The sequence below is a fragment of the Amia ocellicauda genome, chromosome 7, assembly GCF_036373705.1.
Source record: "Amia ocellicauda isolate fAmiCal2 chromosome 7, fAmiCal2.hap1, whole genome shotgun sequence".
Taxonomy (NCBI): Eukaryota; Metazoa; Chordata; class Actinopteri; order Amiiformes; family Amiidae; genus Amia; species Amia ocellicauda.
In genome coordinates, this window is record NC_089856.1 from 38222149 (window position 1) to 38249321 (window position 27173).

General features: G+C 37.9%; 2 protein-coding genes across 2 annotated transcripts; both read left to right on the forward strand.

Annotated features, from left to right (window-relative positions):
- Positions 1-2698: 2698 nt before the first annotated feature.
- Positions 2699-6683, forward strand: LOC136753904 (extracellular calcium-sensing receptor-like). Its single transcript, XM_066710285.1, has 5 exons — positions 2699-2968; positions 3141-3953; positions 4043-4267; positions 5046-5169; positions 5782-6683. The coding sequence occupies exons 1-5, from the start codon at positions 2708-2710 to the stop codon at positions 6681-6683; spliced, it is 2325 nt and encodes a 774-aa protein (XP_066566382.1). The 5' UTR covers positions 2699-2707.
- A 12958-nt stretch (positions 6684-19641) lies between these two features.
- On the forward strand, positions 19642-23234 carry LOC136753905 (vomeronasal type-2 receptor 26-like). The gene is made up of 2 exons (XM_066710287.1): positions 19642-19676; positions 22283-23234. The coding sequence occupies exons 1-2, from the start codon at positions 19642-19644 to the stop codon at positions 23232-23234; spliced, it is 987 nt and encodes a 328-aa protein (XP_066566384.1).
- The last annotated feature ends 3939 nt before the right edge of the window (positions 23235-27173 follow it).

Consider the following 27173-nt stretch of genomic DNA (forward strand, 5'->3'; position numbering starts at 1 on the left):
TATTCTCCTTGACTGGAGCCTGTCTATCAATAATTACAGCATTAATATTCTATAAATACAGAGATACTCCAATAGTCAGAGCCAATAACTCTGAGCTCAGTTTCCTCCTGCTCTTCTCATTAACTCTGTGTTTCCTTTGCTCACTTACTTTCATTGGCCAGCCCTCTGAGTGGTCCTGTATGTTGCGCCACACAGCGTTTGGCATCACATTTGTCCTGTGCATCTCTTGTGTTCTGGGGAAAACAATAGTGGTGTTAATGGCCTTCAGGGCTACACTGCCAGGCAATAATATTATGAAATGGTTTGGGCCCACACAGCAGAGGTTAAGTGTTCTTGCTTTCACACTCATACAGGTCCTGATTTGTGTCCTTTGGTTGACAATTTCACCTCCTTTTGCTCAAAAAAATACAGAATACTACAAAGACAAAATCATTCTAGAGTGTGATGTAGGATCAGCAGTGGGGTTTTATGCTGTGTTAGGGTATATTGGATTCCTCTCTGCCATGTGCTTTGTGTTGGCTTTTCTGGCTTATAAACTGCCTGATAACTTCAATGAAGCCAAATTCATCACATTCAGCATGCTCATATTCTGTTTAGTCTGGATCACTTTTATCCCAGCTTATATCAGCTCTCCTGGAAGGTCACTGTAGCTGTGGAAATATTTGCAATTTTGGCTTCCAGTTTTGGTTTGCTCTTATGTATATTCTTTCCAAAATGTTATATAATTGTATTTAAACCTGAGAAAAATACTAAAAATTGATTAAGCCTGATTATATTTAATAACTGATGATTGATTTTTTTTTTTTAGTTGTTTTAACTAGGGTTATTATGTATTATTGTATTGGCAATATTAAATTATTCAATAGCAATTTGTGTGTTACTTGTATACTAATGGAAAATATGATCATCTATGTAAAGCTAAATAATGACATGAGAACAGAATTTGTACAGTTCGAAACTAAGAAAACATGTGAAGTATGAGTTGAGGAAATGAGTCAGTCACAGATGAGCAGTTGTTTTTCAGTCTTATTTCCCCAAATAACTACTCTCTCTTGTACATATCATCCTACAATGAGTTGTTCTCTTGAAGGTGCTATAGCTGTACCAAATAAATTAAAACAAAAGAAAAGTGAAAATGCTAAATATGTCACTGTTTGTTGAGCTGTCTTAATAGCTAAGAAATCAAGTTAATGTTTCCTGCCTGTTTCTTTGTTTGTTTGGATTAGCCTGAAAGTTCCTGGAAGCACGATAATGTCACTGAGAAGTACTACATAAAATATATGTAAGAAAACAGCAGATGGATTTGTCTGACCATCTTTATATTCAACTGTCTGTCTGTATACATATGTCATGTGTTAAATTAGTCATTTTCATCTGAATAAATTATCTTTTTTTTTAAATACTTTTTGGACAGTATCAAACATACAGTACTTATATAAATAATGTTCTCCAGTTTAATCAAAACCAATTATTTTTATGAAATTTGAACCATGTTCAATATAGATTTTTTTATTTAACTTATTTATTTCTCTGCAGAGGAAACTAACTTCTGGGAGAAAAAAGCTTGCACAGATAAGAACAAAATTAAACAGGTGAACTAGATCTATATTGCTTAATATATTTGCTTAATATGACTTGATTTGATTTATTTCTGCAGGTAAAGGTATAGGTAAAGAAAATTGTAGAGTAACCTTCTAAGGGAACAATAAGCATTTGCACAGGGGAAGGAAAAAAGAAACATCACTACTGTGGGCACAGCCGACTGATTCAGAACTGTGAAGTGCTCGAGTAGAGCTTTCAGTTGGGCATTGCAATGCAGAATCACATAAATATTTGTACATTAAATATGTGAATATTATTGTACATGTTAGGCTAATCTGTTCTAAATGATCATTGTCTGGTTTTCTTACAGAATGTAAAACATATACTTGAGTATTATGCTAAAATAAAAATAACAAAACATAAACCATGGAATGTAAAATAAAAAAGGTGAAAATAAATAATACACATGGTATAATATTCAATACAAAGACATTAACATGCAATTGTACTGGCTCTAATCCAAAAGATAATTTAGCCATTTGGTCCCCAAGCAAATTAAAATACTGCACTCCCCTTGAGAATTTATGCTCTGATGCAAAATTGATCATTGCTCTTTGTTAATCTTAGCATATGAGATTTGTAATGCAATATATAACTGCAGTTATCTAAAATCTCCTGGTTCCAAACAGGGGTAAATAAGGAAAAGTGTATGATGTTGCTGCTTGTGAAAGTGGTATTAATTGTGTTTTTTACAGGTGCTGAAAAGCCCATCTGTCAGCCATATGGAGCACAAGAACTGACTCAATTTTCAAAAGAAGGAGACATCATCATAGGAGCTATGCTTTCATTCCACAAAAATCCTGTCACTGTGAATCATACGTTTAAAATCAGCCCAGGACAAGTCAGATGTGAAAGGTCAGTGTTGGTTATTTTGCTTACTTCTCAACATAAATAGTATTACAAAAATTAAAAAAATAAAAATACTGCAATAAATTATGTACTGTATTTCTTAATTATGAATCTCTTCACTCATATCACATTAGCTTTTTGTGCATTTTACACTATATTATTATTAATATTATTATAATTATTATTCAAATCGTATTAAATCAGAGAATATTCATGTTGCAGTTTCTATCAAGAAGAATTCCAGTTTGCTCAAACAATGATATTTGCCATTGAAGAAATAAATAATAGTTCAGATATTCTTCCTGATATCTCCGTGGGCTACAGGATATTTGATTCATGCCGCTCCATCAGTTTGAATATAAAAGCATCACTGGGTTTAATGAATGGGCAGGAAGAAGGTTTTCTCTCAGACCAGTCCTGCACCAAACCATCCACTGTCCATGCAATCATAGGTCATGCTGATTCAACACCAACAATAGGAATTGCAACAACTGTTGGACCCTTTAACATGCCAGTGGTGAGATAAATGATCAATGTATATGAAAAACAGCATTACAAAATGAAAATGTGTTGCATATTTCTTAAAAGATAAACACAAATCTGTTATTTAAATGTATACTGAATTATAAAAACAAAAAAACAGATTTTCAGAGACATTTAGTTTACATTGTGTTTTTTCTTCACTGCAGATAAGCGATTTTGCTACCTGTGCATGCCTCAGTAACAAACATGAGTTCCCCACCTTTTTCAGGACAATCCCAAGTGATTATTACCAAAGCAGAGCTCTGGCAAAGCTTGTCAAGCACTTTGGATGGACTTGGGTTGGGGCCATAAGAACTAACAATGATTATGGCAACAATGGGATGGCTACCTTTGTACAAGCTGCACAACATGAAGGGATTTGTATTGAATATTCAGAGGCCATTTTTAGAACTGATTCTAGAGAGAAGTTCGTGAAAGTTGTAGATATTATAAAAAAATCTACTTCAAGAGTAATTGTTGCTTTTACAAGTGTATCAGACCTTGATTTATTGGTTAAAGAACTGTTGATTCAGAATGTTACAGGTTTCCAATGGGTGGGCTCTGAAGCCTGGGTTAAATACAGGTACCTGGCAACAAAGGACAATTACAAAATTCTAGGTGGGGCGATTGGTTTTGCAATTCCAAGTACTGAAATACCAGGTCTGAAAGAATATATTCTAAATGCTCGTCCATCAAATACACCTGGAAACACTGGCTTTAATGAGTTTTGGGAAAGTATCTTCAATTGTAGCCTAAAGGCTCACAAGGGTACAAATGTAAACCCATGCACAGGGATGGAGACAATGAAAGCAATACATAACCAATACACTGATTTATCAGACACAGGGTTAGCAAACTGTATGTATAAAGCAGTGTATGCTGTAGCTCATTCAGTACATAATCTGCTCACATGCAAAAATGGACAAGGGCCTTTTGATGAAAAAAGTTGTGCAATTAAAACGAAGATACAACCTTGGCAGGTATACAAAACTATTCAGTTTTCATACTGTCCAATTTTCCACTAATTAAATACCAATACAAACAATTTTGAAAATGGCTTCATTTGCAGGTGCTGCATTACTTGCCCAAAGTTAATTTCACAACTAGGAATGGGGAGAAGGTCTATTTTGATGAAAATGGGGATCCAGCAGCACGATATGAACTGGTAAATTGGCAGCTCAACAAGGAGGGAATCACAGCATTTGAAATCATCGGTCTGTATGATGCATCTTTAACAGATGGACAGTTTGTAATGAATAATGCCAGAGTTGTGTGGGCTGGTGAGCAGGATCAGGTAAAGTTTTAATCCACTATATTTAGCTATTGAAAATGTCAATTTGATTTAGTGATATCATGCTCTTGGCCAGGATACCTTTGTAAACAAACTATTTTTCTTTTATAATCAATCTTATTTAAAAAAGGGATTCAATGTTTAATTTACTATATTGCATGACATATACTGTTTGCATATATCTTGCTAGTTTGAGGTAAAAATAACAAGTCCAATTGATAAACTAGATGATGATTAAGAGAAAGCTACATGAGAATTCAAAATCATTCACCAGTTACGACATTAAACATAATGTCATGTTTTGAGACTTGGGATTTGTAATGTTTTAACAGCCATTTCAGTGTGTGTGTGTGTGTGTGTGTGTGTACATACATATGTATATTTATATACAAACATAATATACAAATATATCTATCTATATATATTTTTCAGAAACACTTTAAAATAAGGTGCTTTGATTCCTAATGAATTAATATTTGAATACCACAGAATTTAAACATCAATACCTAATGATCATCATCTGTGTTCTGATGTTGAGCACATAAACCTGCACTAACCCTATCCCTAACCCTGACCCTAACCCTAAAACCTAACCCTACACCTATTATACATGTGATTAACATAAGAACTCAGATGCAGTGCACAACATATTCATGTGTTTATCCCGATGTATTCATATATTCATTCAGGAGGAATCACAGCACCTTATTATAAAGTGTGACCCTTTTTTATTTGGTGGCTACCCACATTATAATCAATGCATTAAATCACCTTATTCCAGATCCCCAAATCAGTCTGCAGTGAGAGCTGCCTTCCAGGGACTCGTAAGGCAAATGTAAAAGGAAAACCAATCTGCTGCTTTGACTGCATTCCATGTGCTGAGGGAGAATTCAGTACTACAACAGGTAAGCAATAAAATGTTGTCATATTTGTCAAATTTTCATACTTCTAAAAATCATGTAATTTATTTTGCTTATCTGGACATCATATGGACCAAACTAAGATTAGGTTAATTACACTGTTTTAAAATCATTTATATTTTATAGTCTCATTATAAATGATTGGATAATCCATCCATCCATTTTCAAAACCACTTAACCATGTGGTCACAGGGGACGCCAGAGCCGATCCTGGCAGGCATAGGGTGCAAGGCAGGAATACACCCAGGACGAGATACCAGTCCATCACTGGTCACGCACACACACGGCAATTTAGCATGGACAATTAACCTAACCTGCATGTTTTTGGACGGTGGGAGGAAACCGGAATACCCGGTGGAAACCCACACACAGGCACCCTGAGCCAGGGCTCAAACCCAGGACCCCTGGAGCTGTGAGGCAGCAACGCTAAACCACCACGCCACCGTGCCACCCATGATTGGATAATGATTGGTCATATCTTTTAGATTAAACAGAGATAAAGACATTGACATTTCACATATCTGGCAACTATTGGTAGATGGTGATGCAAGGATTTAAGTCACAAAGACAATTATATTTGTTTTTCTCTATTTTCAGATTCACTGGATTGTACAAAGTGTCCTCTGGAATACAAATCGAATGAACAAAGAAATCAGTGTCTGTTAAAAAACATTGAATACTTGTCTCATGGAGATTTAATGGGAAAAATATTAGTAACATTTTCTTTGTTTGGAGCTTTCCTTACATTAATAAAAGCTGTCATTTTCTTCCATTACAGATATACCCCAATAGTAAGAGCCAATAACTCTGAGCTCAGTTTTCTCCTGCTCTTCTCATTAACTCTGTGTTTCCTTTGCTCTCTTACTTTCATTGGCCAGCCCTCTGAGTGGTCCTGTATGTTGCGCCACACAGCATTTGGCATCACATTTGTCCTGTGCATCTCTTGTGTTCTGGGGAAAACAATAGTGGTGTTAATGGCCTTCAGGGCTACACTGCCAGGCAATAATATTATGAAATGGTTTGGGCCCACACAGCAGAGGTTAAGTGTTTTTGCTTTCACACTCATACAGGTCCTGATTTGTGTCCTTTGGTTAACAATTTCACCTCCTTTTGCTCGCAAAAATACAGAATACTACAAAGACAAAATCATTCTAGAGTGTGATGTAGGATCAGCAGTGGGGTTTTATGCTGTGTTAGGGTATATTGGATTCCTCTCTGTCATGTGCTTTGTGTTGGCTTTTCTGGCTCGTAAACTGCCTGATAACTTCAATGAAGCCAAATTCATCACATTCAGCATGCTCATATTCTGTGCAGTCTGGATCACCTTTATCCCAGCTTATATCAGCTCTCCTGGGAAGTTCACGGTAGCTGTGGAAATATTTGCCATCTTGGCTTCAAGTTATGGAATGCTCCTATGTATTTTTGTACCAAAATGTTACATAATTTTATTGAAACCTGAGAAAAATACCAAAAAACATTTGATGGGTAAAATAGCATGAAACTCACCACTATGATGCTAATAAAAATATATATTACACACACACCATGGTACAAAGAAGTAGCCACTATTTATATAACTATTTTTAATATTCATTTTTAAATGTCCTCTGTAATTGGAATACACTTTCTACCAAATGCGTTCAATTGCATAATGTGTTCAACCTTTAAGAAATTCAGGATGTGATGAAATTAAATATTATTTAAATTTTGAAATAATTAAAATCAATATTACCTTACAAAGCAGACTTTTTTTGGTTGTATCTTTTATGCCACAAGCTCAGGTGAATTTTAATGTATTGTGTAATACAAAATAAAATAATGAAGTAACGTGAAATAGCATGTGTGTGCAATAATTATCATACTTGAGAATTTTCAGTAAATTATTTTCTGTCTATTATGCAAATGATCCTCTGGGCATCTACAAAATGCACTACCGTTCAAAAGTTTTAGAACACCCCCATTTTTCTAGTTTTTATTGAAATCTATGCACAGTTTTTAAGTACAGTTTCCTATACCATCAAAGGGCACTTGGAAACTGGAGGAAACTCTGACAGGAAGAGGTCTGGCAGACCCAAAGCCTCAACAGAATCAGAAGACAAGTTTCTGAGAGTCAACAGCTTGCGTGATAGGCCTGCTCACAGGACAACAGCTTCACAGGTTGAAGTAGCAAGTCTCAGTTTTAACTGTGAAGGGAAGACTTCGAGCTGCAGGTTTGACAGGTTGAGCGGCAGTAAGACAGCCATTGCTAAGATGGCAAAATAAGAAAAAGAGGCTTGTCTGGGCCATGAAGCACCGCCAGTGGACTATTGAAGACTGGAAGAAGGTTGTATGGTCCGATTAATCAAAATTTGAAATCTTCGGTTCATCACGCAGGGTTTTTGTATGCCATCGAGTAGGCGAAAGGATGATTCCTCAGTGTGTGACACCAACTGTCAAACATATGTGGGAGGTGATGGTCTGGGGATCCAGAGCACCCTGAACCAAAATGACTACCACAGCATTTTACAGCGCCATGCATTACCCTCTGGCATACGCCTAGTTGGTCAGAGGTTCATCCTACAGCAAAAACATGGGATGAACTGGACAGAAGGGTGAAAGAAAAATCTACCTATATGTGCAACACATTTGTGGGAACTTCTGCAACAGTGTTGGGAAGAACTTTACAAACAATATGTGATTTCCATTGTAGAAAAAATACATTGAGACATTATACTGCATACATTTCAATACAAACTGGATAAATTGAGGTGTTCTCATGGGCTGTGTTAAGTAGCTCCTTATATCACCATTTGTTATTATGTTTATATTTCACTTCACCTTATGCAATATGGCTATGAGTATTTTGTTTGATAACTATATTGCCTTTATTTTTATCTTCCACTTTATTGTTTAATTTGTTATTCACTTATTATTATTACTTTGATTGTTTGCACGTGTGCCTTATTTTGTTTCTTTGAGCGAATCACCGCCGCACAACTCACCTGGGTCCACCTGCATTCTTCGCCACGCGCCCCACTTATTTACCCTGCCCTGGGAGAGGATCAGAGGACAGTGTCTGATACGAGCGAGAGAGATCTCCCTCATTGGAAAGCAGCCAGCAGGCGAGCCGCCCCGCAGATTACAGGCAGACAGGAGGGGAGGTGGTAGACCGGGGCAGCAGGACCCAGATCAACACTGCATGGAGGGTCAGAAGCAGAGACGCGTGTGTAGCAGAGAGAGACGGATTCCTCTAGAAGCTACAGTGAGTGCACCTTTGGTTTAGTTATTTCCATGGTGTGTGGGAATGTAGAGAAGTTTAAGACGCCAAGCTGAAACTGATTTCCTGCTGGTCCAAACCTGTGCACAGGTTGTGGTTGGTGGTGTAACGTTCTTTGGTCACTCTATATAGTGTTTCAACACGAACATTAATACACACGAGGTCCACTTGTGCTGTTCAAACCAGACTCGCTTTATTCCTTTTTAAACAACTTAGTTACCAATGGTTTCCAACCGGAAACTTACTGTCATTGGTTACAGCGACCTGTCAGTTAACAAAAAGTGAAACATCACTAAATGTTACATCTCCTCTCTTAAAACAAAAACATTTTACAATGAATATGAATGAATGAATGAACTTTGATGTTTATAAAAAAAAAGTGTTTCTGAATGTCACACATTAACAGTTTAGCAAGGTCACTTGTCTATATAGGCGTTCACATAGGGGCAGCGATCCCCCTATACCCCTTTAACGTCACAGGTCAAGCACTGCTCTGGGTTTAACATGGTGTCCTGATCTGGTGGTATATGACACGTGTGATTGTATTAGTAAGTCCTGATCAAGCTGAGGTGCTGATTGGTTTGTTGGCTCATAAGTTGTGATCTGGAAATTATTGAGGTGATGCATGATCATTTGGTTCCGTTGGTTGTTTTTGCAGTGGCTTGCTTACATAGTCATAATCCATGCTTTTTCGTTTGTGCTCTTCATTTGTGCGGAGTAAGTGGCACCGATTGCCTCTGTAAATATGTCCATCAGTAGTACAGACATAGTAGGATCGGTCGGTGTGTGCTGGCTTAACAACAGTGGCTGGTTTCCAGTGGCCATGATCCTGTTGAATTCAGACTGATTTACCGTGATCAAGTGTCGAAAGTGGCTTGACTGCCTTGTCATAATATTGTTTTTGCAGTTGCTGTCCTTCCTCTCGCTTTGCATGGGTTTGCTTGTAGCTAATTATTGCAGGTTCAAGTTGTTTCTCTGTAGAAGGTAATATAGAGCGGAGATGGTGGCTGTGAAGGGGAAATTGTCTACTGGGGTGGTGCGATATTCCAGCAAATTAGATGAGGGTTCTTGTTGTCTGCTTTTGCTCTGTCTAGCAGGCGTTTGGCAGTCTGGACTGTCTTATCTGCAAGACCGTTGCTTTGGGGGTAACATGGGCTGGTTGTGATGTGCTTAAAGTCCCATGTTTTGGCAAAGGTGTCAAATTCTTTAGAGGCATATTGGGGAGTGTTGTCGTGGATTACTTTCTCGGGAATACCGTGTCGTGCAAATGCTGCTTTTAACTTTCTGATTATGGTGGTGCTCTTTGTGTCACAAAGTTTGTCCAATTCAAGGAATCTGCTGTAGTAATCCACAGTAACAATGTAGTCAGTTGCCACAATCTGCCATGGTCTAGTTGGTATCTGGTGTGGTGTGGTGCAATTCTTCACCTGCCTAAATCAGGGGTGGGGAACCTTTTTCCTATCAAGGGCCATTCGAGTGTTCACAAATGTATTCAGGGGCACCCTGCACCTTGTTTGCCACTTTTGAGATATGAAAATACCGGACCCCTGGTGGGGGGGGGGGGTTGCGAAATGCCAACCTAGAGTGGGTGCTGGCAATTAGATGATGATGGGGTGGGGGGGGGGTTGAGTGCAAATTGTACACTGATAACATTTTTAATGACATATTCAATAGATTACAGTACTTAAAATAACCAGACATCTTCCAAAAATACTGGCTACGGGGTCAAAGTACATACACTACATGGCCAAACGTATGTGGACATCTGCTTGTCAAACATCTCATTCCAAAATTATGGGCATTAATATGGAGTTGGTATATGCTTAATATGCTTGGTATTGCACATGGAGATCTTAGGCTTGTGTGGCTGCTCAGCCATGGAAACCAATTTCATGAAGCTCTTCTGCTGACGTTGCTTCCAGATGCAGTTTTGCAATCGGAAGTGATTGTTGCAACCAACGAAAGACTATTTTTATGCGCTACGTACTTCAGCACTCAACAGTCCTATTCTGTGAGCTTGTGTAGCCGACCACTTCGCGGCTGAGCTGTTGTTGCTCCTGGATGTTTCCTCTTAACAATAACAGCACTTACAGCTCACCAGAGCAGCTCTAGCAGGACAGAAATTGCCTTGTTGGAAAGGTGGCATCCTATAACGATGCCACGTTGAAAGTCATTGAGCTTTCAGTAAAGTTCATTTTACAGCCAATACTTGTCTAAGGAGATTGCTGTGTGGCTTGATTTTACAGTGCTCTCGAAAGTATTCACCCCTCTTGGTCTTTTCCACATGTCATTGTGTTACAACATGACATCAGAATAGATTTAATCAGGAGTTTTTGTCACTGATCAACACATAATGTCAAAGTGAACAATATGATTCTGCAATTTCTAAATTAATTACAAATACAAAACAGAAAATAATTGAATGCATATGTAATCACCCGTTCAGTCAATATTTGGTAGAGGCACCTTTGGCAGTAATTAAAGCCATGAGTCTATGTGGATAAGTCTCTACCAGCTTTGCACATCTGGACACAGCAATGTTTGTCCATTCGTCTTAGCAAAATTGCTCAAGCTCCATCAAGTTGGATGGGGACTTTTGGTGAACAGCAATGTTCAACTCTTTCCACATATTCTCAATTGGATTGAGGTCCGGGCTTTAACTGGGCTCAGAGTCTCCCACATGCCAAATACACAAATTAGAAGGGGTGTCCACATACTGTTGGCCATGTAGTGTACAAATACTAGACAGTCCACTAAAATACTGACCGGCTGGCAACCCTGATTGCCACAGGCATCTTTACAATTTACTACTTTTTCATGTTTGACTGGTTAAACAGATGTTTGTTAATTAATATTTAGTTTTTACGGTTATTTACATAAAGGAAGTAAAAAATAAATCATTATTTGTAATGTTCGCATCCTAGTTTGCACTGTTTTTTGTGGCTCCGCTCCGGAGCTGGAGCTGGGGCTGCTGGAGCCGGCCTGGAGCTGGAGCAGGGGGTCTCCATCAGCTCTGGAGCCAGCCTGGAGCTGCAGCTGAACCTCTGGAGCCACTCTGGAGCCGGAGCCAGCAAACCCGGAGCACTGCCAACCCTAACCCAGATGGCCAATGTTAACACAGAAATAAAAGGACTGATTTCACATTAATGAAGAACATCATACTTTTATTAACTGAAGATTAAAACATTACAGTTCACATAATAGTGTATGTGTGAAGTAAATCCGGCACATGAGCTAAACTCAATACATTCACGTATATTAACCTGAAGGTTTAATTTGGAATAGAAAATTTGCCTATAACCCAGCTAACACACAACTTTGCCAGCGTAAATTACATAGCTACAACGTTGTGTGTTAGCAGGAAACATATGTAATGTGGTGCATTTATATTATGTATTTCCACGCTAAACTCATCAACGTTAACAAGTTTAATGCTAGCTAAACGGCTACATATCATTACATTCAAGAAAGTTAACGTGTTAGCTACCTCAGTATTACTATAATAAAAACATTTAAATAAAAAAATAATGAGTGTGGTGTCATGTGCATCTTTAACTGTATAGTATTTAATTATAATCAAAAGTTAAGTTCACAAGTTTAATGTTAGCTAACCGGCTAGTTATAGGTCATCATATGCATCCAAGAAAGTTAGCTTTTGTCTTACCAAAGCTAATGTTTTTTTTTTAAATAATACAAAATGATTTTAAAAAAGCGAGTGTCATATATTGTGCATCTTTATCTTAATTGTATATCATATTACATTATATATTAAACAAATATTGTCAAGTTACGTACATCACTGGCAACTGGCATTAACTCCACAGAGTGTAAACATGTAATTTGATCTGACATGAGGAAGATCTCCCTCCTCCTTGAAGTGCTTACAACGAAATGAAGAAGGTGATTGTCCACATAAAAAAAATGACTGACAAGTATCTTCTGTGGGTGATTGGCCGCATAAAAAGTGATTGACAAGCATTTTCTGCAAACATCGTCTGCAAACAAAATGATTGTCAGTTACTCCTCCCACATTCCAATGTCTCAGTGTCTGCAGCAATACCCTACTCGAAAAGACATTTATATGGCAAGCCATTGTCAATTATAGATCTCTCAAAATACATTTTAAGATATCTTAAATTGAAAGCCTGTGAAAATGCTGTATGGACTTCTGGTATATTTCAATATATCTCACATAAAACAGGAAATCAATTTGAAAGTCAATATTAGGGATGATTTGAGATATCTTGAAATGCATTTGAGATCTCTCATTTAAAGTTCCAATTTGAGATATTTTGAAACGTTTGCGATAACAGCAATTCAAATTAATATATCTTAAATTGCATTTCGAGATATCTCTAAATTACAATTTGGGTTGCCATACATTTAGGATATCTCAATTCTTATATACCCTCTCCAATCACTGGCCCGATTAAATAAAAAATACTTGCGCTGCAAGTTGTTCACAAAAGAATTAGCAGCACATCCGCAAATATACTCCAATCAGCATTACGACCACCTGCCTAATATTGTGTAGGTCCCCCTTCTGCCGCCAAAACAGCCCTGACCCGTCGAGGCATGGACTCCACTAGGACTTGTTTGTCCAGCACATCCCACAGATGCTCGATTGGATTGAGATCTGGGGAATTTGGAGGCCAAGTAAACACCTTGAACTCATTGTTGTGTTCCTCAAACCATTCCTGAACCATTTTTGCTTTGTGCCAGGGCGCATTATCCTGCTGAAAGAGCCCAATGCCATCAGGGAATACCGTGTCCATGAAAGGGTGTACATGGTCTGCAACAATGCTTAGGTAGGTGGTACGTGTCAAAGTAGCATCCACATGAATAGCAGGACCCAAGGTTTCTCAGCAGAACATTGCCCAAAGCATCACACTGCCTCCCCCAGCTTGCCTTCTTCTCTGGTGCCATGTGTTCTCCAGGTAAGCGATGCACAGGCACCCGGCCATCCACGTGATGTAAAAGAAAACATGATTCATCAGACGAGGCCACCATCCTCCATTGCTCCGTGGTCCAGTTCTGATGCTCACGTGCCCATTGTAGGCACTTGCGGCAGTGTACAGGGGTCAGCATGAGCACCCTGACTAGTCTGCGGCTAGGCAATTTGAGCTACAGTAGCTCGTCTGTTGGATCGGACCACACGGGCCAGCCTTCACTCCCCACGTGCACCAATGAGCCTTGGCGCACGTGGCCGAAGTGGCGCTGTACCAGCAAGTGCGGGGGGTGCAGCTGCTTCTGAAACTGCAGGCCATGAGGAGGCAAAGGGGCTCCGGGGCTTCCTATTGACGCGTGCTGGAGTTGGGGATCGCTGGACGCGGCAGTAATTGCAGTGGGGTCCAGCGCGCTAGCAGTTAGTTTGCAGCTTTAATAGAGTGACGTTTTGATAAGCGCACAGTAACCACTGCCCCTTGGGCAGTGCTTCAGACTTGAAAGATAACCATTCCAATAAAAGGAATAATATCATGCAAGACAGATGGAGAAATCTGTTGATCTCTCCATCTCGATCCCCTTGGAATCCACCACACTCTCTCCTTCTTCTTCAGCTAAAAATCTAGGAGTCATCCTCGATCCTGTGCTCTCCTACACCCAGCACATCACCACGCTGACACGCACCTGTAGATTCTTCCTGAGCAACATACGCCAAATGCGTCCCTTCCTCACCGACTACTCAACTCCTTGACCTCTGTAGCCCCACTTTGTATATGATGATTGCAGACAGTCCCCGGTAGACCATGACTGCGGTCCTCACTCCTGGACAGCCCAGTTTGGCTCCAAGGGGCCTCTGTGGCTCCTGTCTCGAGTTGTGCTTGCCGAGGCCTCTAGCAGTCACCTCGGGGCAGGCTCCCTTATCAGCTCGCTGCCTCCTCCCTTGCAGTGGTTTTGTTAGAATGCAACCCTGGTCACCTGAAAAAGGAAGCATTGCCCAAGGGTTGCAAGGTCGTGCAGGAGTCCTAGCTCCCAGCAAAAGAGGATGAACCTGTGCTGACATCACGTTTTATAGAACAGGAAGTGGAAGGACCTGTTCTGAGTGACACGTGCAAGGGCCAATGGCAGCTTTGATAGAGTGACATTTCGATCAGGTTCCTATGGAAGTGTGTAGAAAATTATTATTATAATTGGCAGACGTCATTACCTAGGTGTTATCTATTAGCAGGTGGATCAATGGTTGGGTGAATAACAGATCAATGTAAATATTTTATTCAGTGTCCACTTCCCAGTTAACACACAACGTTGCCACAATGTTGAATTACATTGCTACAACATTGTGGCAACATTGTGTGTTAGCTGGGTTATGTGTAGTTGTGCAGAATAAATACAAACTCTGACGCACCGGCTACAAAACTCATAGTGGTTACATTTATCATTGGAAGAAACTAGCAACTAAAAATAAGCTGCAACTGTTCATTGGAAATCAGCTGTTTCTGCCGCTATGTTGGAGTTTCTATGTGAATGCAAGTCTCCTGTTGTGACGCACTGAATTAATCAATAAAATCAACAGACATTAGTGCAAATTGGGTTAGATTTAATACCACGATAGTTTAGCAGCGCAATTTCCATTCACAGAAATGCCGCTAATGCTTCTGTGAGCGACTCGCCGCATGAACATTTTATATTTAATCCTGCCCATAGTTAGAAATGTAAATAATACTTATTTAACTGTAATTATCATTTATTTTCCCCCAGTGCTCAATGTTATATATTATTTAATATAACATGTTGATTCAGATATTTAAAGTGATACACATCTATTTTCCGTTTCCTTCTGGGATGAACAGAGATGCATGTAAACTGCAGGAATCACATTTTAAGCGATTTCAAAAACAGTCACTACCTGAGTCATGGCAGAGCATTTTAGAATGTACTGCTCAAAGGGTTAATAAGTCACTGCAAAGAAAATATACATTTGAAAAGGAGAAATGGAAGCATTGTGACATATGTATAGGTAGAGATGATAACAAAAGTCTATGAAAACAAAAGTCATTCATTTTTCTATGTTTTTTGGTTGTCTAATAGCATTGCAAATGCGAATTTAGTAATGTCACATTCTAGAATAATAATATAGAGTACTATTTTATAAAGATCAAACACCATGCAAATACAGATATATATATATATATATATATATATACAGTGAGGGAAAAAAGTATTTGATCCCCTGCTGATTTTGTATGTTTGCCCACTGACAAAGAAATGATCAGTCTATAATTTTAATGGTAGGTGTATTTTAACAGTGAGAGACAGAATAACAACAACAAAATCCAGAAAAACGCATTTCAAAAAAGTTATAAATTGATTTGCATGTTAATGAGGGAAATAAGTATTTGATCCCCTATCAAACAGCAACATTTCTGGCTCCCAGGTGTCTTTTATACAGGTAACGAGCTGAGATTAGGAGCACTCTCTTAAAGGGAGTGCTCCTAATCTCAGCTCGTTACCTGTATAAAAGACACCTGTCCACAGAAGCAATCAATCAATCAGATTCCAAACTCTCCACCATGGCCAAGACCAAAGAGCTGTCCAAGGATGTCAGGGACAAGATTGTAGACCTACACAAGGCTGGAATGGGCTACAAGACCATCACCAAGCAGCTTGGTGAGAAAATGACAACAGTTGGTGTGATTTTTCGCAAATGGAAGAAACACAAAATAACTGTCAGTCTCCCTCGGTCTGGGGCTCCATGCAAGTTCTCACCTCGTGGAGTTTCAATGATCATGAGAACGGTGAGGAATCAGCCCAGAACTACACGGGAGGATCTTGTTAATGATCTCAAGGCAGCTGGGACCATAGTCACCAAGAAAACAATTGGTAACACACTACGCCGTGAAGGACTGAAATCCTGCAGCGCCCGCAAGGTCCCCCTGCTCAAGAAAGCACATGTACAGGCCCGTCTGAAGTTTGCCAATGAACATCTGAATGATTCAGAGGAGAACTGGGTGAAAGTGTTGTGGTCAGATGAGACCAAAATCAAGCTCTTTGGCATCATCTGAACTCGCTGTGTTTGGAGGAGGAGGAATGACCTCAAGAACACCATCCCCACCGTCAAACATTGAGATGGAAACATTATGCTTTGGGGGTGTTTTTCTGCTAAGGGGGCAGGACAACTGCACCGCATCAAAGGGACGATGGACGGGGCCATGTATCGTCAAATCTTGGGTGAGAACCTCCTTCCCTCAGCCAGAGCATTGAAAATGGGTCGTGGATGGGTATTCCAGCATGACAATGACCCAAAACACACAGCCAAGGCAACAAAGGAGTGGCTCAAGAAGAAGCACATTAAGGTCCTGGAGTGGCCTAGCCAGTCTCCAGACCTTAATCCCATAGAAAATCTGTGGAGGGAGCTGAAGGTTCGAGTTGCCAAACGTCAGCCTCGAAACCTTAATGACTTGGAGAGGATCTGCAAAGAGGAGTGGGACAAAATCCCTCCTGAGATGTGTGCAAATCTGGTGGCCAACTACAAGAAACGTCTGACCTCTTTGATTGCCAGCAAGGGTTTTGCCACCAAGTACTAAGTCAAAGGGGTCAAATACTTATTTCCCTCATTAACATGCAAATCAATTTATAACTTTTTTGAAATGCATTTTTCTGGTTTTTGTTTGTTGTTATTCTGTCTCTCACTGTTAAAATACACCTACCATTAAAATTATACACTGATCATTTCTTTGTCAGTCGGCAAACGTACAAAAACAGCAGGGGATCAATTACTTTTTTCCCCCACTGTATATAACATAATATGAGTGTCTGTGTAAAATATTGTTTTCTGGCACTAAACCAAAATATTATTTTGCTGTTTGCTTCCCTGGCAAATTAAAACACACTCCCCTGAGGACTGAAGCATGAACATCACATTTAACATTACCCCTTGTTAATCCAGGCATATGAGATTTGTAATGCATTATATAACTGCCTCAGCTGAAATATTGTGGTCCCAGACAGGCACAGTGTATGATGTTGATGCTTGTGAAAGTGATATTAATTGTGTTTTTTACAGGTGCTGAAAAGCCCATCTGTCAGCCATATGGAGCACAAGAACTGCCTCAGTTTTCAAAAGAAGGAGACTTCATCATAGGAGCTATGTTTTCATTCCACAAAAATCCTGTCACTGTGAATCATACGTTTAAAAGCAACCCAGGACATGTCAGATGTGAGAGGTCAGTGTTTTGCTTTGATTATTTATCACTATTAACAGTATTTAAAAATAACAATTACAGGTAATAATGTCATATGTATTATTTATTTTCCATACTACTGCTACTACTACTAATAATAATACTAACCATTCACACTTAATTAATTCAGTTATTTATTTTTATTTTTCTGCAGTTTCTATCCTGAAGAATTCCATTTTGCTCAGACAATGATCTTTACTATTGAACAAATAAATAACAGTTCAGAAATTCTTCCTAATGTTTCCCTGGGATACAAGATCTATGACTCTTGTCGTTCCATCCCCTTATCTATAAAAGCATCACTGGCTTTAATGAATGGGCAGGAACAAGGATTTCTCTCAGACCAGTCCTGCAACAAACCATCCACTGTCCATGCAATCATAGGACATGCTGATTCAACACCAACAATAGGAATTGCAACAACTGTTGGACCCTTTAACATGCCAGTGGTGAGATCAATTACATAAATATGAAAGACAGCATAAGGAAATAAAAGTTGTATATTTGTAAAATGATTTGAAAAATTATTTTCTCTAAATTCACTATCTGCTTAAACGTTCATTACATATCCCTAGGCAGTATGCACTAACAAGAAAAAAAAACATATAAAGGAATTATGACAAATTATTTAAAAGTTCAGGTTACTTTTTAATGTTTAAATTACATATTTCTCAAATTCAAGTCACAAAAAGAATGTGAAAAAGGCAAATAGCGGACTTATTTTGAGTTCTGAGTTCTTTTAATTTGTCACAATACCTGATATTTTTTTCTTGTTAAAATACTTTTCTACATGGATCTTTTATGTTGCTTAAAATATATTTGATTTTATAGACACTTTTCATATTTATATTTATCTTAATTTTCACATTGTGATTTTTCTTCACTACAGATAAGTGATTTTGCTACCTGTGCATGCCTCAGTAACAGAAATGAGTTCCCCACCTTTTTCAGGACAATCCCAAGTGACTATTACCAAAGCAGAGCACTGGCAAAGCTTGTCAAGCATTTTGGATGGAGCTGGGTTGGGGCCATTAGGACTAACAGTGATTATGGCAACAATGGGATGGCTGAGTTTATGGAAGCTACTCAACAGGAGGGGATTTGTATTGAATATTCAGAGGCCATTTATAGAACTGATACTAGAGAGAAATTCCTGAATGTTGTAGATATTATAAAAAAATCTTCATCAAAGGTAATTGTTGCTTTTACAAGTGTGTCAGATCTGGATTTATTGGTTAAAGAACTGTTGATTCAGAATGTCACAGGTTTTCAGTGGGTGGGCTCTGAAGCCTGGGTTAAATACAGGCATCTGGCAACAAAGGAGAATTACAAAGTTCTAGGTGGGGCGATTGGTTTTGCAATTCCAGGAACGGAAATACCAGGTCTGAAAGAATATATTCTAAATGCTCGTCCGTCAAACACACCTGGAAACACTGGTTTCAATGAGTACTGGGAAAGTATCTTCAATTGTAGCCTAACAGCTCACAATGGTGGAAGTATAAACCCATGCACAGGGAAGGAGACATTGAAAGAAATACATAATCAGTACACTGATTTATCAGACTTGGGGATATCAAACTGTTTGTATAAAGCAGTGTATGCTATAGCAAACTCAGTGCATAATCTTTTCACATGCAAAAATGGACAAGGGCCTTTTGATGAAAAAAGTTGTGCAAATAAAACGAAGATACAACCTTGGCAGGTAAATTATATATATATATATATATATATATATATATATATATATATATATATAATCACCACAAATTAAATGCATACACAAAATAATCATGAAAATGGCTTACAAGTTATAGGTTAACTTGCAGGTGGTGCATTACTTGACAAAAGTGAATTTCACGACCTGGAATGGAGATGAGGTCTATTTTAATTAAAATGGGGATCCAGCAGCACATTATGAACTGGTAAACTGGCAGCTCAACAAGGAGGGAATTACTATCTTTGAAAATGTTGGTCTTTATGATGCTTCTTTACCTGACGGACAGCAGTTTGTAATGAATGATGCCAGAGTTGTTTGGAAAGGAGATCACGAAAAGGTAAGGTTTTCACCCACCTACTACTTTCAGGAGTTGAACAAAGCCCCAGTGATTAGGAGTTTTCCAAGTTGTCATTGTAAACATTATTATTATTATGATTATGATTATAATTATTATTATTATTTATTGAATTAGTGGGATAACAAATGGATAGTTAAAGTTTCAGAGAAAACAGTACTGTAGGGGTAGTTACACATAATGCCATCGGATAAGCTATGGGGATCTATATTCAGATGGCAACCAGATCCCTGCGCATTTGTAAATTATTATTATTATAGGTCTAACCTGTTAATAAATGTTTTATAAAAAGGGGACACTTTTTAGCCATATGTTTTAGTTTTTTTTTCTAAAATATAAATGTAGACATTGTTACTATATAATAATAATGAAATATATACATATTCCAATATATTATTAAAATATAGTAAATTATATATTCTATAATTAATAAATCAGTACAGTATTATTAAACATTATATTTATATACCCAAATAATAAAGGTATTATTATTATTATTATTATTATTATTATTATTATTATTATTATTATTTTCTTTGAGCACCATGAAACATTTTGATCCCCCAGGACCCCATGTGTGACTTGATTCACAGTAAAATTGCGTGCACTGTTTATGTAGTAGTATATCGCAAACAGAATGAAATACCCACCCATAAAGTATTGCTGATAGACTAAGGACTTTACTATATTTGTTTGATCATTTAGTGTTCATTAGAAAATAACATGAATAGTGTATGACTTTACTATAATGGTCTACTCATGTAGTGTTCTTTAGGAAATAACGTGAATATGTAATGACTTTACAATAATTGGCATGTGATTAGCTTGTAAGTAAGCATGATTCTTTACAAGAAAACGTAACTTGGCGTAACGCCGATTATTGCAAGAAAAAATACATTTTAAAATTCAAAATTGTGGTGAAGCCATACATTTTGTTTGATTTTATTCATATAACCAGTCCTGATTTGTACTCGTGATTAACGCCATTTGTTGCAAAGGAATTACGCATTAATTCATGAAGAACATACTGGAGAAAAAATACTTAATAACCATGAATCATAATTAATTCATACCCTCTTACTTACTCGCCAGGGGGTTGTGAAAAAATGAATGTGTGAAGAAATGACTCATACTTTATTTATTAAAAAGGAATCATATATGAATAAAACCATTTAAATCATTATGAATTCACATACATGAATTAAAATATAAAAATTACAAATACTTGAATTACATGTTCTCAAAAATTCCATAATGTATTCATGTTTTTCCTTTGTGAATTCATGAGGAATGAATGCCCATTATTGTAAAGTGTTACCAAGATATCTATTTGTTGTTTCAATATAATAATTATTTACGTTTTTTTTTTCTTACTTTGATGACTACACATATTGTATTGAATGCATTAAATCACCATATTATAGATACCGAAATCAGTCTGCAGTGAGAGCTGCCTTCCAGGGACTCGTAAGGCAATTGTGAAAGGAAAGCCAATCTGCTGCTTTGACTGCATTCCATGTGCTGAGGGAGAAGTCAGTAATACAACAGGTGAGGTATAAAATGTTGTGAGAATGCTAATCTAAATACTAACAAAGTATGATTTAACAGATTTTGCATATCTGTGTCCCAATATTCAAACCTCACACAATTTCCACGCAAAATGTGCGCCATGCAAAAAATATGCGACATGGAAAAAAAGGCGACATATTCAAACATGGTGCAAATCTTTGAGCGACAATCTTTGAGTTTTGGATGAATGAATGTGCCATGCAAATATCGCACAAAAACTGTTATATTCAGTCAAATTAAGGCTTTCATGCAATTCAAATTCGATTGCGCTATGTGCATGTTTAATGTCAGCACGGAATATATTTGCATCTCATGTTTTCAATTACCGCGTCATTGCCGTATGTTAATAAACCACGGCATTAAAGGAGGATGAATGAAGGCAGTGTGCTGGACAGAGGCGAGTGCCATGTTCACGTTCTTTTATATGTATATATTAGAAATCACATCTGGCATCAGTTCACACTGTGCAGTACGCTCGAGTCTGGACACATCCCAAATGTACATCCTCGGTAATATAGTGCACACCTCTGTGCCATTGTCCTGACAGGTCAAACAACAAGGCTCATAGGCTCAACATAGTATTTTAGTATCAAGACAATATTGTGGACGTAGTAGTATTACATACATAGTACATATTACACAATGTGTCACAGACCAGAACTCTTCTCCCAGTCCAAGCACTTGCATTTTTCACCACTAGATGTCACAAACAACCTTCTTTATGAGTCACTTCTCCCAGTTCCCACCAATTAGCAGAGTTAACGCCACCCTTTTCAACTCGTTATTTTGCGCATCATAAACCTGTGTTTTTTTCCATTGTGCCCAAACCTTACAAATATCTAGCCCCTGGACTTTAGAATGAATTAAACTGAGATTAAATTAAATGGATTGTATTAAATACATTGCTGTGGCTTTACAAGTTTCATGTTTATTTAAGTTAGCTTATCATTCAGATTAGACAGAAAAAGTATTGATATTTCATATGACATATATTGGTATATGATTATGTGACAATTGAGGTCACAATCACAATATATTTTCCACTCTTTCTTATTTTTTCTATTTTCAGATTCATGGGATTGTACTAAGTGTCCTCTGGAATACAAATCAAATGAACAAAGAAATCAGTGTCTCTTAAAAAACATTGAGTTCTTGTCTCATGGTGATCTAATGGGAAAAATATTAGTAACATTTTCTGTATTTGGAGCTTGCCTTACAATAATAAAAGCTGTCATATTCTTCCTATATAGATATACCCCGATAGTCAGAGCTAATAACTCTGAGCTCAGTTTCCTCCTGCTCTTCTCATTAACTCTGTGTTTCCTTTGCTCACTTACTTTCATTGGCCAGCCCTCTGAGTGGTCCTGTATGTTGCGCCACACAGCATTTGGCATCACATTTGTCCTGTGCATCTCTTGTGTTCTGGGGAAAACAATAGTGGTGTTAATGGCCTTCAGGGCTACACTGCCAGGCAATAATATTATGAAATGGTTTGGGCCCACACAGCAGAGGTTAAGTGTTCTTGCTTTCACACTCATACAGGTCCTGATTTGTGTCCTTTGGTTGACAATTTCACCTCCTTTTGCTCGCAAGAATACAGAATATTACAAAGACAAAATAATTCTAGAGTGTGATGTAGGATCAGCAGTGGGGTTTTATGCTGTGTTAGGGTATATTGGATTCCTCTCTGCCATGTGCTTTGTGCTGGCTTTTCTGGCTCGTAAACTGCCTGATAACTTCAATGAAGCCAAATTCATCACATTCAGCATGCTCATATTCTGTGCAGTCTGGATCACCTTTATCCCAGCTTATATCAGCTCTCCTGGGAAATTCACTGTAGCTGTGGAAATATTTGCTATTTTAGCTTCAAGTTATGGATTACTCCTATGTATTTTTCTACCAAAATGTTACATAATTTTACTAAAGCCTGAAAAAAATACCAAAAAACATTTGATGGGTAAAATAGCATGAATAGGACTTTAATGATAATGAAGTATGAATTATCTCTGTAACTATATATGTGAGAAGTTTCGGTAGCAATGTATGACACGGTAGCCATTGTTTTCCTCACGTATTAAGTTCCAATTAAACCTTAATAATATTAATAGATCTGCTAACCAATGTTCCCAGTTACATATTGTTTGTTAACCTTTAAGAAAATCAGGATACTTTATGAAACACAACCTGCTGTTCCCTTAATGCCTGGATACCCCCTCAATAAAACAGGAAGCAACAGGCTTCCTGTTGAGGAGAGGCAATAGGAGAGCCTGGGAGTTGAAATAAGAAATAAGAGTGAGAGAGAACTGAAAGTACTGTGATACTGAACTTGACTATTGAACTCTGACCTAGATTAAGGACTGTGGATTGTATTTGCTTGCTGTTTGTCATTTTTGCACTGACTGTATGTTTAGAGAGGGACCCGTTCTATGTTTAGTTTAGGCTCGAGAGGAGCTAGTTGTCATTTTGTTTGGATGACCTGCTGCTCTACATAAGAAAAGCATGTCTTTGAACAATTTCACAAAGAAAATAACAACCAGAATTGGAAGTCATTTATAGATATTACAAAATGGTTCATAATGATCTTTACATGAACAGAAAGCTATTTGCAGATACCTTTAAATGAACATTTTATAATTTGAATGTGAAATCTTGAAATGATTTGTAATGATTTAAGGAGATTTTTAAATAGCTAATTCATATAGAAATCACATTTTTTAAAGATGTTTTAAACTTTTTTAACATATATTTAATTGATTTAAAAATATAAATAAATAAATATTTGAAAATATTTTCAGATATCTCTATCCCATAATTGGGCTTGCCATCATATATTTAACCATTCAAAATGGCACCCTTACCTTCCAACTCCTCCAGCTACCCTCTGTGCCTCTTTTGTGAAGAAAAACAAAATGTGTATAGTCAAACAGGAATTTTCAGTGTCTGTTTTGATACTAGTAGCTAAAGCAATGATAAGAAGTTATTGAAACTTATTGAAAATTATAGGTTTGTGTTCTGAGCTCCAAATAATGTTATGGCTGTGAGACTAATACATTTCAAGTACTGTATATCGTCGACAGCAATTTTCAATTTGTAGTGTATATATAATAGTCAGGTAAGCATCATCCATTTAATTATTTTTTTGTTTGTTCATTATAAAACAGTGTCAATTGGCCCCACAATTATTGTTATCAATATATGTGTATTGTAGTTGTGTATTTGGTTTTTCAATTCTAATTGTGGTATTCAGGAAATCGCTGTTGTGCTGCTGATACAGTGATACACTGTGTCATACATATGTTTATTTCCTGTCCATGGCTTGAATTCTTGAAAGGAATCAGGAATTATTTTACGATTAAAAAAATCCAGATCAATAGTGTTCCTCCGTTTATTAATAAGAATAATATAACTGTAATCTGAATTTGTCATATTTGGTATGTTCATACTTAATTCAAACTACTCCATGTCAATTGTCCTTTAAGCCTTTTGACATGTTATTTACTATCAAATGTTCTTTTTCAAAACTAATAAAAAGGTTCTCTAAAGATTAAGTGGACTGCTTTGCATTGATGTGAAAAATTATAAGCTGTCTCACGTCATAAACTCTCACTAACACACCTTGTATTCATATTGAAGAACAAGGTAACTTCATTCCGTGATACTGAGGAAGAAGGTGATGAGATAGAGAAGTGCAGTCTAGACCGATCATTATAATTAGCTCACACATTTAGAGTTGTCCTCTTGCTAGCACAACACAGTCTAACTGCCCCCATTACCTAGAAACTACACAAACTTTTTCCTAACTATCCTTACTGGCATAAGAAATTCTAAAAACACATGGAAACTGTATATGGCACTGAATATAACAGCGCCAAGGGAGAGACATTTGTCTATCCAAGCTGCCATTGGCCCCTGTGCCCGTCACTCAAACAGGACCCTTCCACTTCCTGTTTATATAAAAGGTGATGTCTGCACAAAGACTTCTTTTTGTTCTTTGCCATTGGTTCGTCAAGACAGGTGAGAGCCTCTGTGTTTGTGAATAAGAAAACAGAAATTGTGTTTTTCGGCTGGATGGTAGTACAAATAGTACCATCTACCCACCGATCCGCTACATTCACGTGTGATCGCTATATTTTATTACAATTAGCCATGCTGCTTTGAACCACGGAAGTCCATCCGCGCCTCGGCTCAGTTATATACCACTACTAGTCATTTAATATTATTATTTTTCAGGCTTGTTCACATTGTTGGTTTTTGTCCACAGAACTTTTTCCTCCATAGAGAGAGTGCATACAGTGGCAGTAATAGCCAAGGCCAGCTGCCCAGCCTAAGCCTCGGTATGTCCTAAGAGATCTCACACGCTGCATTCCAAACAGCATGGCGCCCAGTGTCCCTGGTACCACCCCCCCCCCCCCTCGCACTGGATTGTGGACACCATTACCTCGGCCTACGAGTCAGCTGGAGCCCTGGTGCCTGAACACCTGGTAGCCCACTTGATTCGAGGTATAGCCTCATGGGCCATTTTTCAATGCGCCACACAGGCAGATATTTGTGCAGCTGAGAGTTTGGTCTCCTTTGCTCGGTTCTACAGGCTGGACGTGATGGGACCAGTTCCTTCTGTTGGAACGTCTGTTGCCGCTAGCTGCTGTGTGTAACTTGCTCCTGTGTCCAGCATGTGGTGCAGCCTGGATGTGGCCCTAAGGGGCCCCTGTGGATTCTATCATCGGATCCTAATAGGTACACCTCGGGGCAGGCTTTCTTACCAGCTCGCTGCCTCCTCCCTTGTGACGGCTTGGTTATACTGTAACCCCTCCCCCTTGGGCAGTGCTTCTGACTTGAAAGATAATGATAGGTTGCAAATGCAACTACGGTTATCTGAGAAAAGAAGTACTGCCCAAGGGTTGCAGAGTCTCGAGGGAGTTCAAGCTCCTGGCAAAAAGAGGAAGTCTCTGTGCAGACGTCACCTTTTATACAAACAGAAACTGGAAGGGTCCTGTTTGAGTGATGGGCACAGGGGCCAATGGCAGTTTTTACAGACAAATGTCTTTGATATGTTCCAGCAGATGTGTCCTGAAACCCCTCCCCCTTGGGCAGTGCTTCTTTTCTCAGATAATCCATGCACTTTTTTTTTTTACAATACAATAAGTACAATAAAAAAGGGGGCAACTCATGCTCATACATGCTCTGCTTAATCACAGGACTTTACTGTTAACTATACATTTAAAAAGTATTTTGTTCTAAGCAACTACTGAAAAGCAAGCATAAAATTAAATAGCCAAATATGGGAAATATTAAATATCTAAAGGATGTACATGAGACAATACAAAACAAAAGTCATTGTCCTCTTCTTGGTGTGGGTTTTCCAGCCACAATTCTAACCTATATTTGGAGTTTCTCGTGCCAAGATGAAAATAATAGCATTGCACTATATGATAAGTTAATGTACTTATTTATTATATACATTAAAAACACATACAATTAAAAATAATTTTAAAAATAACATAGAAGATAAATAAAGCACATAATATGAATGTCAATGCAGACATCTTGATTTATAATTTTACTGGCACTAAACCAACATTCTTTTTTTTATTATTATTTTTTTTCTATTTGCTCCCCTGCCAGATTAAAACACTTTTCCACAAGGACAGATGCTCTGATGCGAAATTGAACATTGCTCATTGTTAATCCAAGCATATGAGACACTGAGTATATAATTGCCCTCAGTGGAAATATTTTGGTTCCAGATAGGAGTAAATAAGCCACAGTGTAAGATGTTGCTACTTGTGAAAGTGGTATTAATTGTGTTTTTTACAGGTGCTGAAAAGCCCATCTGTCAGCCATATGGAGCACAAGAACTGCCTCAGTTTTCAAAAGAAGGCGACATCATCATAGGAGCTATGTTTTCATTCC